This window comes from Eucalyptus grandis, chromosome 5, assembly GCF_016545825.1.
Source record: "Eucalyptus grandis isolate ANBG69807.140 chromosome 5, ASM1654582v1, whole genome shotgun sequence".
NCBI lineage: Eukaryota > Viridiplantae > Streptophyta > Magnoliopsida > Myrtales > Myrtaceae > Eucalyptus > Eucalyptus grandis.
Genome location: NC_052616.1, coordinates 10,621,140 through 10,633,820, shown reverse-complemented (window position 1 = coordinate 10,633,820; position 12,681 = coordinate 10,621,140). Strand labels below are relative to the sequence as shown.

The 12,681-nt window shown below is 40.3% G+C and overlaps 1 protein-coding gene across 1 annotated transcript; it reads right to left on the bottom strand.

Moving 5' to 3' along the window:
* Positions 1-7,861: 7,861 nt before the first annotated feature.
* LOC104444140 (B3 domain-containing protein Os03g0120900) lies at positions 7,862-9,943 on the bottom strand. The gene is made up of 3 exons (XM_010057750.3): positions 9,587-9,943; positions 9,351-9,453; positions 7,862-9,270 (listed from the first exon to the last, which is right to left on the bottom strand). Exons 2-3 carry the CDS (start codon positions 9,358-9,360, stop codon positions 8,270-8,272), a joined length of 1,011 nt encoding a protein of 336 aa, XP_010056052.1. The 5' UTR covers positions 9,361-9,453; positions 9,587-9,943; the 3' UTR covers positions 7,862-8,269.
* Positions 9,944-12,681: the final 2,738 nt, after the last annotated feature.

Here is a 12,681-nt window from a genome sequence, read left to right as displayed (position 1 = left end):
ATTTTATGCAAGGCAGGCTTGGTCCAATAATTTCTAGAAACATGACTAATCATTGGCACCTCTCATAGCCCCATGAAGATTCCTAGAAGCATGGTGCCCATCGAATTTTGCTAAAGGTAACATGGAGTGTCTGAGATTTTCCTCAAAAATAAATTGACATCTCGGCATAAAGGTGAGATACACTCACTTCGACGCGAGCGAAATTTGGTGGGATTTCACTAAAGTACGTGTTATAACAAAACTATGGAAAGTATGGTTGTATGATTGTTCGCTGGTGGCGGCATTTATTACAAGAAATACCGAGAATCGATAATTTTTTCGTCATCTCATCGGGAGAGATCTTCATATACCCTCCTCTGTGCTTCAATTGATGGGGGAAAAACGTTATCGTCGCTAATGTCCAAATTCGAGACGAACAGAGTCAGATGTTCATGATCGTCCTTAGCAAACATAATGAATTTGTTGCAAAATTGAAATTAGCATCCCCAGCATTATTAAATTCCTCCGCTTTCAGGCCCACCCTCGCCCACTGCAAAAGCCTCCTCCTCCACCCCCCTCGATCTTCTTCTTACGGCCATTTACATGGCAGAGTTTAAATACAAATTGAATTGTCGACGCACCTTCCCCATCGACGTGTGGTCGCTGTCGTCCTCTCTGCAAGTTTTTTTTCTACGATTGCGGTTTGTTTTCCTGGGATCTGCCGCCCGTCGTTGAATGCTCCCTGTCACATTTATGCAAAAGCCATAGATCGCAGGACACTGTAAAACGCTTTATTTGTAGATGATGGACAGATAAATGAGCATAGACCCTTTTTCTCTCTTTTCTTCTCTCTCTCTCTCTCTCTCTCTCTCTCTTCTCTTTTTCTTTAGGTTTATGTTCTGATTTTTTCCCTTTCTTTCTCTTGCTTTCATTCCCCTCCTTCTCTTTCCTGCTGCGGTCCGGCTTCTATTCCCCTTTTCTTTTCCATCTCGTTTTGTTCTCCTTCCTGTCACGACGGAGGATCCGATCGTCTGATTGTCGACGTCGTCGTCGTGACCCACTTGATCGTAGGGCGGTCCATTTTTCTTGCCATGTTCCGGATGTTAATAATTTTCTTGAACTTTGCTTCCTCGAAACACAAGGAAGGAAAAACGTGGTAAGGGTTTCATTATCGAAGAGCCCCAACATCATTTCATGTGGAAAAGGTTGATGTCAAGAGAAGCATTAAAATCAAAAGAAAAAGTTATCAACGTGGTCCAAGCAGAAGACTAGATATCGCACGCCTCCTCTCTGAAAGGCAAAAGCTTGAGAGAGAGAGAGAGAGAGAGAGAGAGAAATAGCGACGAAAACTGCTTTTGTTTTGTCTTTTATGTTTTTTCTCTCTTTTATCGTCGTCATTGATTACGCTTCGTGCATAAACCCTAAAACCTATGCAGCAACACGTCTCTATCTAGTGTGGGGACTTGTCTGTGTTTGCGGGAAGGAATCTCGCTGGGGGTTCATTTTGCTCGCGCAACTATGTACTTAGCTTCATTGACTAGTCACTCCAAAGACTCGTCCTGGGCTCGTTCGCGAATTTAGACTTTGCGACCATTTAAGCATAAAGGATGTGACATAGGATCGATGACTTGCTAGAACGATCCTAGTGCTGTCAAAATTTTCAACGAAGGGTATCTCGTTTAGAAGAGACGCATCGACAAAAGAAGATCGGAAGATAGATGTCCAAAAAATCTCACCTATTAAAAACCCCAACCTGGCTCTCTCTCTCTCTCTCTCTCTCTCTCTCTCTCCGTGTGGCTAGGCACACGTCCTCTATTGACCCACCTATAAAGAGGTTAGGGGAGCAAAGAGTATCAAGTTCGAAATTCGACTTCCGTGAGCACTACATGCACCTGCATAGGAATTTAAAAAAAAAAAAGTTTATGAGTGATTCTTACGAGCTAAGTTGACCTCTGGCCTTTCATATGAGATGGACGGTTTGAGACTTTTTGTCATTTTAAATATGACCACAGTATAAACTAGTAGTCATATGGATGAGGGTGAATTACAAAAAGCTCGTTCGGGATCCGCGTAGCCTTGTCGCATTTCTAGGATCAACCGACACCTTTCATGTTGCAATCATATCGGAAGCCTTAAACTTTCCATAAGACAATGATATTCCATAGATTACATGGAGCGGGTTTGACAGCGAATGACACATCATTTGCTATCTCTTGGAGTGGTTGGGAGAATCATGAGGTGATGAGACCAGACAGATAAGAACATCTACGTCTCTCTCTCTCTCTCTTCCGACTTTGTTGAAGCGTGCTTATGGACAGGTGCTAAATTATGGTTAGCTATAGATTGGTCGGTTTTAGCATGTCGGCAATATTGAGCTATCATCTTCACTGTCAAACGTGAATGGATGAGAATCGTAGACACGACTGTCATGACACACTACTTTGAAAATGCCCCGAATCTGAAAACAGGAATTTAGGCCATTAGAAACCCTCATAAATGGCTATAAGATACTTGGCCCTTAAATCCTCAAAATACCAGCGTAATTAATTAGCGATAACAAATTGCATGAAGTAATCATGGTTTTGTCGCAATCCGATACCTCAAGTCCACAGTCGTACATCGAAAATTTGCAATAACTGTGTATGGGTCAGCCTCGCTATTGAGTGAATGGGGCCATCAACTAAGTAATTCAACACCTTAAGACCCATCAGATTACAGTTATGCACAAAACATAATTTGCATGTCCAATCCAATTCAGGTCAGGAAATATGACACTTACCTAATTGACTTGACCCACGAAGAAAAATAACTTTTTTTTTTATCAAGGTCTCAAACGCCAAGAGACCTACTTTGATATATCTTAATATGACTTAAGAACTCTCAAGTTCTCAAAACACCAAAAAAGATCGAAAGAGACTTTGATATCCCTTAAAATGGCTCAGAATCCCCCCCACGTTTTAGTGAACTGTTCTCCTTGGTCGGCTTGAAATACTGTGAAAAATTCCAATAACTGCTCCATCATCAATTCCAAATAAATGATGATTACAAGTCTCATCTTTTAACCTTATGGCTTCCAAAAGAACATTTTCATTATATTACGTTAATCTCCCACGTGTAAAACCTTCATTTGACACAAACACTTATTTCCTTAATACACGATAGGGCATAAAATTTCAAGACTTTACATGCATCTATGAGGGAAAGTGGCTTAGAATTGTGCATTAAACGTGGAGAAACTACGGTAATCGATGTATCTAACCTAAAGTGACAGTCACGAAACACAACCCGAGATTCCGTACCAAAACCCTACTAGACCACCGATAGGAAACAATATAATGGTCGACCTAAACACATGTACATAATTGGTCGAGGTCGTCAAATAGCCCATGACACCATGTTCAAGCCCCAGCACAACACTTGCACATTTGCGTTGAAGCAGGTAGACACGTTCACTCTTCATCCCACGTACTGTTCATCTATAAAATTGCTTAAATTCATCAATAAGGGCATCCTTTTGCAAGTGGCAAGTTCAGTTTAGTACATTAGAGTTCCAAAACCACCCCGAAATAGGTATTGGCTGGGCTACAGTTCGAAACCGCAGCTAGCTCTTCCCCTTTTGGCTAAGGTAGAGCTATCTCTAATGTTGTGGAGTCGTCGAGTCCACCCAAGACAAGATGATAAGCAATGAAATAATAAACTTTTTAGGGGTGTATGTCTGTCTAGACGAGTGAAGAGCACGTAATGCATGCATAGTGGGGTTTAATTTATAAATAAGAAAAAAGATCTTCCAGGGACACAAATGGTGATCATAAGTGTAAAAGTGTCAATTGATGGCAAAAAAACAAAGAAAAATTGCAGTTAAGGTTTCAGAATTCACATAGAGAGAGAGAGAGAGAGAGAGAGAGAGAGAGAGAGAGAGAGAGAGAGAGAGAGAGAGAGAGAGTGATTCCTAACGAAAGAAGGAGGCTTTTGGAAGTTCGTAAAACTTGGTTAGGATTGTCCGTTTTGTTTCCGGAGTGGTATATGCAGGCCCATTCTCTTAAAGTGGAACAGTCACTGAGAACTCTATCACTGCCTCTCCATCACTTAGACGCGCAGACCCTAGATGCTATTTAGAGAGAAAGAGACCATCACCATCAGCATTGTACGTGATGCCAGGTACAAAATTTATTAGGTTGTATTCGCATTTGCACAACTGTCATGTCTGCGAGAATTCTTATTCGTTCAATTAAATATTACAATACCGTTCTTTTGACGCATATATATAAAATAAAAAATAAATATATGCTTAATTATTGGTGATATTGACATTTTCACGGGTATGATCGCGACACAATGGGCTTTTGTGCTATGATGAGCTAACGTCACTCTGTCAGTTCTTATGTCTTAATAAATCATGCGGGATTGAAATTTTTCTTAGAAAAACAAGTGACCATGCATAGGGTTGCTGGGGTCACGGGTCACATGCTGTTTGGTGAATGTAGAATGAGCAGACGCTGTATGATAATGTGCACTAAGTCCATCAATTGTTGTCAACAAAGCTCCAGTGCTCCTTGAAACTTCATATATGCACGCTCCAAAGTGGAAACTGGCATGGCTTTGAAAAAGGAGTCCTCATAAAGGGTGAATCCCAACGCAGCTATCTGCTTTGTGCCTAGTTTCCAGAACAAAGGGACAACATAGGCTCAACCTTGCACTTCATTGAAGATTGTGAGGCGTAAAAAGTAAATTGGCAGCGATTGTTTAAGTGGGTACTTAATTGTCCAGTTATTTACGGGATTTGGGTTTCTTAATTGTCCAATTTTTTTTTTTATATATTATATATATTCGAAAATTTTCGAAAAGTTTTCAATTTAAAAAGTTTGAATTTCCAGACACTAGCATGAGCTATGTTTCATATCTTAACAATTTAATCTTTTGATCATTAATTATAACCATAAAGTTTGATCGTTCATTTGCATGCTATTTGAATTTATTGATGCTTCTGATCAGGCATCCATTTCTCTCATTCAAAGATCATAAGTGGTGTGGTTTAATCAACCGATTTATTGGATATTCAAATTGAATCTATGGAAATGAATCTTTCACTAGAGTAATTACGGGATACATAAGAAAATCATGAGGTAAAATGGTTAGGGGCAATATATGCCTAAGTTTAGGGCAAATGAATTCCCAACGCTAACATCATTTTTCATTCAAATACCATCTTAGCAAAAACCTGGGCAAGTCCATATCCTTAGTGTAAGAAGCGAGAAAAACCATACTCATTCTGAATCATTAGCAAATTAGCTGGAAAAGTCATTGAGTTGACTGAGCAGCTGGATTATCAAATCTTAAAAGATGTTATTGTTGGGTATTTTGTGTTAGAACATTGTGCGTTAACAGGGGGAAAAAGGGGTGATTATGATTGATATCTGATAAGAACTCAACACACAACACCCAATCATACTTATGGAATCTAGGAGAATCGATAATCATTAGTACCTTGCTTCGAATGACATGTTTCCGGTCGCTCTGAAAGAAAGTATATCGCATAGACAATATTAATATATATCTATGAATAGAAGAATGGTAAAAACCCTAGAACCCCAAGCTATACGAAAGCTACACTTAGGGTTTTTGCATCAATCACCGCGAAATCGTCTTATCTTTCGGTGGCGACCACATGCCTTCCACGAAAAATGACAATCTCTTGTCAAATTAGTCCAGTCAAGCCTCGTTAATGATTATTAACTAGCAGTTGATTACGTGTTTTAACACACATCGATTGGTGCGCAATGTTAGGTGGACTACAAGACAAAGTGGCAGCCAGTGCTCTCTAATTCTCAATTTGTCCCTTCATGGCGGTGATCCTAAAAGGTAGAACTCCATTAATGCACGTGGTGGATTCCCCCGCCCCCGCCCCCACCCCCTATGACATGGTCTCGTATGATCATCAATCTGATGGGTGAGAGCGAGAGAGAGAGATGAATGGGAAGAGGCGTACCGATCTTGCCAAGCAAGGGTCGGCTCATCAGAAACGTGATGAACTTTTGGCTGACCACCAAAGATTATAAAGAAAGAAAAATAAATTCGTATATAGAGAAGGCAAGACCAAAAATCTCTTGTAGAACTAGCTAGTGTCAACTGAGACGCCGTTCTAGCCATAAGCCAAAATAAAAAATTACAATAAGGGTCAAAATAAGTTGAAAAATTTTTCCGAAATGATGCGGCGATTTTGAATAGCCGATGTTCAAAACTGCAGCAGTTTCGCAATCACCAAATCTTTTTAGTCAAATTTAAGATCTTGTTCAGCTTTTGTAAGTCGAGAGAATAGAGTATCAAAGCAGCTCGAGGAATTAAGAACACCCGTGAAAACAAGTCCAACAGTCCATGCACGTTGTTCTTTCTGTAAAATCAAATTATGTCTGTAAACAAGAACAAATTTCATCTACTTGGCATAGGTTCAGCTCTAAAAATTGTAACAGCTTAAAGGAATTTCATAGATGGCAATAGACTAATACACAACTCTCTAATCGTATGCTAGGAGAGCGATCAGTACTTACAGGACTGCACTACAATAAAGTAGTAGCTTTAGAAATGAATACATTTGAAGGAATAAGTGATTTATAGTTGTAATGACGTAAAAGATAGGTCTGATTCGATATATCAACCGGTCGTAAGATCATGGTCTATTTCTGTATGAGCTTATGGACACAAACGCTTGATCTCCAAACTGATTTAGAGAGATTATGCGAAGCTCTGGAATTTGGAAAGGATTTAGATAAGAACTCGGACGATGAGAGAACTAGAGTGATGTGAAGGATAAAGAACCAAGTAGTTCCAGAGAGTAATTTGAAGAAGCTATGACGGGTACTCTAGGAAAGAGGAAGCACGTATATGTAGAGGATTCAACCCTTGATCTTGTATTTCGCTAAAGTATGTACAAGCGCAAAAATATCTCTTCATAAGACCGTCCGATCAATCATAAGTGAAAAGAACTTATGTTGGAATGATTTAATTGTTGGCCTAAATTGAGATCTGCCTTAGTCAAAAATCGAGGCTCTCGGTTCGATTTCATATTTCCTCCCAAAAAAGGAAAAAGGGAGGAACAAATCACAAAGTCCTCTTGATAAGCTAAGCCAGATAAGAAATCCTCCTCTTCGTGGAAACTCAAAAGTCAGACAACTGATGTTACCTAGTATGTTAGTTTAGGTCGTATATTACTGCAACCGGACTAAGCTCTTCATGCGACAGGAAAACTTTCTTGCTCTAGCGGAAATTTAAGATCAAGCTAGGCTTCAATCACCAGGTGAGAAAGCAAATATTTTCCATGATGAGCTCAAAACTTAATGACGACAAAAGAGCCTATTAGGGACAAGCGAGCAAGATGAATTGAACTCTCAGCTCATCGCCATCAAAGATATTCACAAGCAACACGAAAAGAATTAAGCTGGAAAAGAGTCAAGACTTGCAAGAATAGATGCAGATATGGGCATTGCACAAAGATAAGGAGCTCTCACCTTAATTTCAAATCTCCCTTGTGCTTTCTCCAATCTCTCTCGGGGCATGCTGATGCAGCAATAAGAACCACAACCTAAAGGAATTCGCATATCATACAGAAAAAGGAAAAGCTAAGTATCAAACCATGCATTTGCCCTTAATGATATTACTACACATTTTTATAAATCTAGGGTGTATGAGAAATTATGATCGGTCTTAATCTCTAATCAGTATATGTAGCATAAGAGGTCTAGCTCATATGAAGATTCATACTCTACAGTCTACACACATAATGGTGATCCAAAATGTATATCCTAAATTATTAATATCAAATCAATGAATAGAGATCTAGAGAGAGAGAGAGGGAGGGAGGGAAGGCCAGAGAAGAAAGAGTAGCATGACAAGTGAGAGTTAAGAGACCTTGAGAGGAAACCATGTCATAAATACATATTGCTGCGTGAACCGAGCCCTACAAGGAGGGGAAAAACCAAAAGAAAATAATATAAAAGACAAAAACATGAAATCTTGGACTTGATGGATCTCTGTCTCCATTTAATAATAACAATAATCCCTTGACTGATGTTAAAGTATGTTTATGCACAAAGTTTAAAGAAGAGAGTGATGAAAATAGGTGGCGGCTCTCTTGTCTGTTTCCATTTCTGATGATCCTTCCCAGTAGACTAAGTCACCTGTGAATTATGACTAAGTAGAAGCAGAAAACAAAGAACTAGCTCAGCTGATCATGGTGCTTGCCTTTGACACAAACTGTGTATCCTCCTTTTTTGCTCATCTTTCTTCTCTAACTTTCTCAGATTTCCAAGTCCAAGGACATGGATGATGCCTTGTCTTTGCTCGGTACGTTCAGAAGTGGCCACCCGTCATAGACCCTCAATTCGTGCGAAGGGTACTGCGAAGTAGTTGCAGAAATCTGAGGGGGTTGCAATGAGGATGTGCTGGGTTCGCTGGACTCCGAATCGGGACACTCCATATTGACGCCGAAAAGCCTAAACTTCTTCGCAGCAGCCTTATTCCCATGGACCACCGGCACCGAATCAAACACCACAGGCTCGACACCTCTTCTGGCGCCAAGAAGACCGCCACCGCCACCGCCTCCACCTTGTACCTCCATGTTCTCCATTATCCCCAGTTGCCGTGGGGCCACGCTCGATCTGAGGAGAAACACCGATGAGCCCCCATAATTCGAACTATTTATGATGTCGCCATGCCCATAAGGGTGATTGCTCGTGCTTCCATAGCTCTGATAAGGGTTCCCAAGGAAAGTAGTACTGGATGTGACGGCTGAACCTACGAGCGACGATAGTCCCCACGGAACCGAACGGTGGAACGAGAGTTGATGATGGGGAAGTGGGAGATTGGGAAAGACCGAGGTGTGCTCCGGCGGATTGGGTCTCCTCCTCCAATCAATGTATAACCGGTCCTTCCCTGACTCGCCGGCCCCTCGTTGGAATGACACGATATCACCGGCATCGAGCTTCTTCTCCTTCACAAAGCGGCTCCAACCCTTGGTCATCACATAGCTCTGGCTGCTGTTCCAATAGGAGTACCGGAACCGCCATGGCTTCCCGTTTCGGTCTTCAAAGTTAAGGAGGAGCCCCTTGTCGCTCGTGGATGAGTCAAGGGGGAAGTACTTCTCGGCATGCTGCTTCGGGATGACGAGGCGGTTGAGCTTGCCCACATCGCTAGGGGTCACGACTTTGTCGAACATGTGCTCTTTCTCGATCTCGGCACATGGGGTGTAGCTCTCTTGTGTGATGTAGCCGTCGTTCCGCGGGGATAGGTCCATGAATTCTAGAGGGAGAGCAAGGTCTTGAACTGAGAAGAAAAGAGAGAAGATGAGGATGAAGGGGAAGCAAAAGGGCAGTGGTTACCTCGAATCATCTGCTGGTGGTTGTCGAAGAAATTAAAACCCTTGATTTGTTCACACTTTGTCTCCTCTTTGTGGATCTAGTCCAGGAATTGAAAAGGAGATAACTGGAGCAAGAAAATCAAACAAAACATATGAGAGATACTAAAGAGAAACGCAGTGGGAAAAAATGTGTGATTGGTGTAGGGATGTGAGTGATATATTTGTGGATGAGAACAGAATAATATAGAACAAACTCACCGCAAATGTACTGGCGCTGGTTTTCGTTTGTGTGGTTACTAGGGTAAAGATTCTTCAGGAGATCTTGGAGACCCAAAAGTGGAAGGAGGAGGAGGAAGCTCTCACCACAATGAAGATCGGTCCTTTTGCGTCTTTGACCACCAGGACACTCTTGAACAGGCCATGGACGTTTCAAAGACGGCAAGTTCTTCCTCTTGTTGTTGACCTTGAAAGTTGAAACTTGAGCATGTGAACTATATACATGGAGAGAGAGAGAGAGAGAGAGAGAGAGAGGCAGGGAGGGAGGGAGACCAGTGGAGCTCACAGAGAAGAACTGGGGGCAAGAAAAAACAAAAGCTAGAAGGAAAATTTAGAGAGAGAAAGAGAAAGAGAGAGAGAGAGAGAGAAAAAAAAACCATATGGGGGTTATGATATTTTTCTTCTCAAGGTACCTCCCTGGAAGTTTCTCAGAGTTTGGATATTTAATTTACATTTTCCCTTACCCCTCATTTTCTTGATTAAATTCTCTCTTGAAAGAGAGAGGAAGATTATTAGTAGGGACCCCATGTATTATCTGGTTGGCTCATGTGACCTTGTCCTTGTCATCATCCAGGGTGGACTATTCTGTCTCTCTTTCTCACATTTTCAAAGCACAAAAAGAAACCATTTTTAAAGGCTTTGAGATAAGGCCCAAGAAAAAGACCAGCTGTTTTGGAGAGAGAGCAAGAGCTATATACTTTTCAATAAGTACAACAATTGAGCAACCGCTAGCCTTAAATCAAGAATAAGACAGACAAATTATTGTTTCAAAGCAAAGAAGAAAGTTGTATTAGTCTAATGGGGAGTATCTAACTGTTAGGGGGTGGGGGTGGGGGTGGGGGTGGGGGTGATGCGTTTTTTATTATTTTGTATTTGTAGGGACCATTGCATTCTGTGGGGGTAGTCGTGGTGTGGCTATATAACCCAAGATTCAAAGAGCATATATAACTTTGCCAATTGACTGCTATGTGCTAACTTGCCGTGAAGCATGCTGCACCTATATGAGCCACATCCTCTCTCTCTCTCTCTCTCTCTCTCTCATAATAACTCTTTACAATTATAAGTCCTCAGGCTTTTGTGCATATAGGTTCTATGCATTCTATCATTATTTCTTCGGGAAAAAAAAGGACATTACACTTCTACATAACCCCAGTATGCTAGGGCTTAAATAAAATTCCCATATCCTTTCATTTTCTCCAATTATCTCTGCTGATTGTGGGGATTTTGTTGCACAATAGCGATTGATTGAAAAATCTGAATATTCGTTGGAAATCACATGCCTACCAATAGAAGGAAAGATTGGTTCTTTTCCTCTTTTCCAATTTGGCCTTTGATGTGAGGCTTTTAAGGGAAGCTAAATTAGTCTAAACCTGACCGCTTATACAAAATTGGACCTGGACCGATCATCTTGACCAATTTAACTGAGACTCTAGCCTAGTTTTACCCTTGAGGTTTAGTTTCTTTTTACATTAAAATGGGGATAGTGATATATTATGGGGTGAAGCTATTGTTGAAAACAGCTGTGGAAGTTGATTGATCAGCCGCCTCAATTGATTTGTCATGCATCCATTTATATAATCTAATAAATATCTGAAAGAAGTAGTACATCTTATGAAACATCATCGATCAATGTTTTTTTTTTTTTTTTGGTGAAGAAAAATTAAGTTATAATAAATCATCAATCGATGTTCTATGCTTTGCAAGTTGATAATTAACAACCCTCTCATCTGCACATATCTTTCTTCTATAGCGATAATACAAAATGTATTTTTGAGAATGATTATCCAAAAAATCCTAAACTTATTATACAGTAGTCAGTTCAATTACAAACATTTTGACGGTACTAATTTGATATTAAACCTTTCAATTATGTCAATTTAGTCTTATATCTTTTGAAAATTTTCCAATTTAGTCATAAACCTATTATTTGGATATTTGGCCGAAATGACTGCATTGACAAATTGTCAAAAAACTTAGGACTAAATTAGTATAATTAAAATGTTTATAACCGAATTAGCCTATGTATGATAGGTTTAGATCTTGTTGGACAATTTTCCCTATATTTTCCTAGAATGAATCCCTAGGTAATAATATGCCACAGAATATACCTTGAGAAACCCTAGCTTAAAAAAAATGTTATACAAGGAAAGCAAATGCCTATCAGCTAAGCTAAGCAAGCGGTAGCACGTCCCACTTGGGACTTTCTAATCCCACTTGTGACTTACTAAGCAGTTTTTAGTAATTGGAAACGTAGACTTTGGCTCTTAATTCATCAGGGTCATCATATTTAATAATATGCATATGCCAATTTGAGCACATTAGTTTTATTCAGAGGAACAAAGGGGCCCAATTCGAGACCGTGCACGTTTCAAAACCAGACTCAGGAACAACCAAACATCATTAGTATTAGTTTTTCCGAAACCAGACTTGTCACCATCCCATCAAACATGCAAGCTGTCCTCCTTTTCCAAAACTTTAGAAACACCCCAAGTCCAAAACCACACCTCTCTCTCTCGCTCCCTCCCTCCCTCCCTCCCTCCTTGCCTTGATTATGTTAATCAAGGATCAGCAATTTGGATCGCCATTTTCAAGTATTGAAATAGAGTCTTGTGTCAGTTAAATGAATTCGCCGAATGTGATAATTAATGCCTGGCTCTTGCTCATGCTTCATTTTGGATTTTTTCATGACGAGGTATTGAATTTGCGCTGCACTCTTCCTAATACGATTCACACAATCAAGTCATATATATACCCTCTTCAACTGCCAAGTTGGTGTATTTTCCATGGAATAATTCCCGCCCAGCTCACAAAGCTGACTACCCTAGCAGATAGTTTTTGATGAAATGGACAGAAAACCATTGTCTCCACACCTGGATTAAAGTACTGCTGAGGATCCAGAAACTTAGCATTATCCTTTAAGGGCTTTCTAATCGATTCTCTATATCACTGTATAAATAATTGAAGGTCGCTATCCCATCATCATGGACTTATATTGGCCAATGAACATGACGCGACCCCAATAATCTCAAAGTCAAAAGCTAGATGCACAAGTGTGTATTAATGAGGAGTACCAAAAA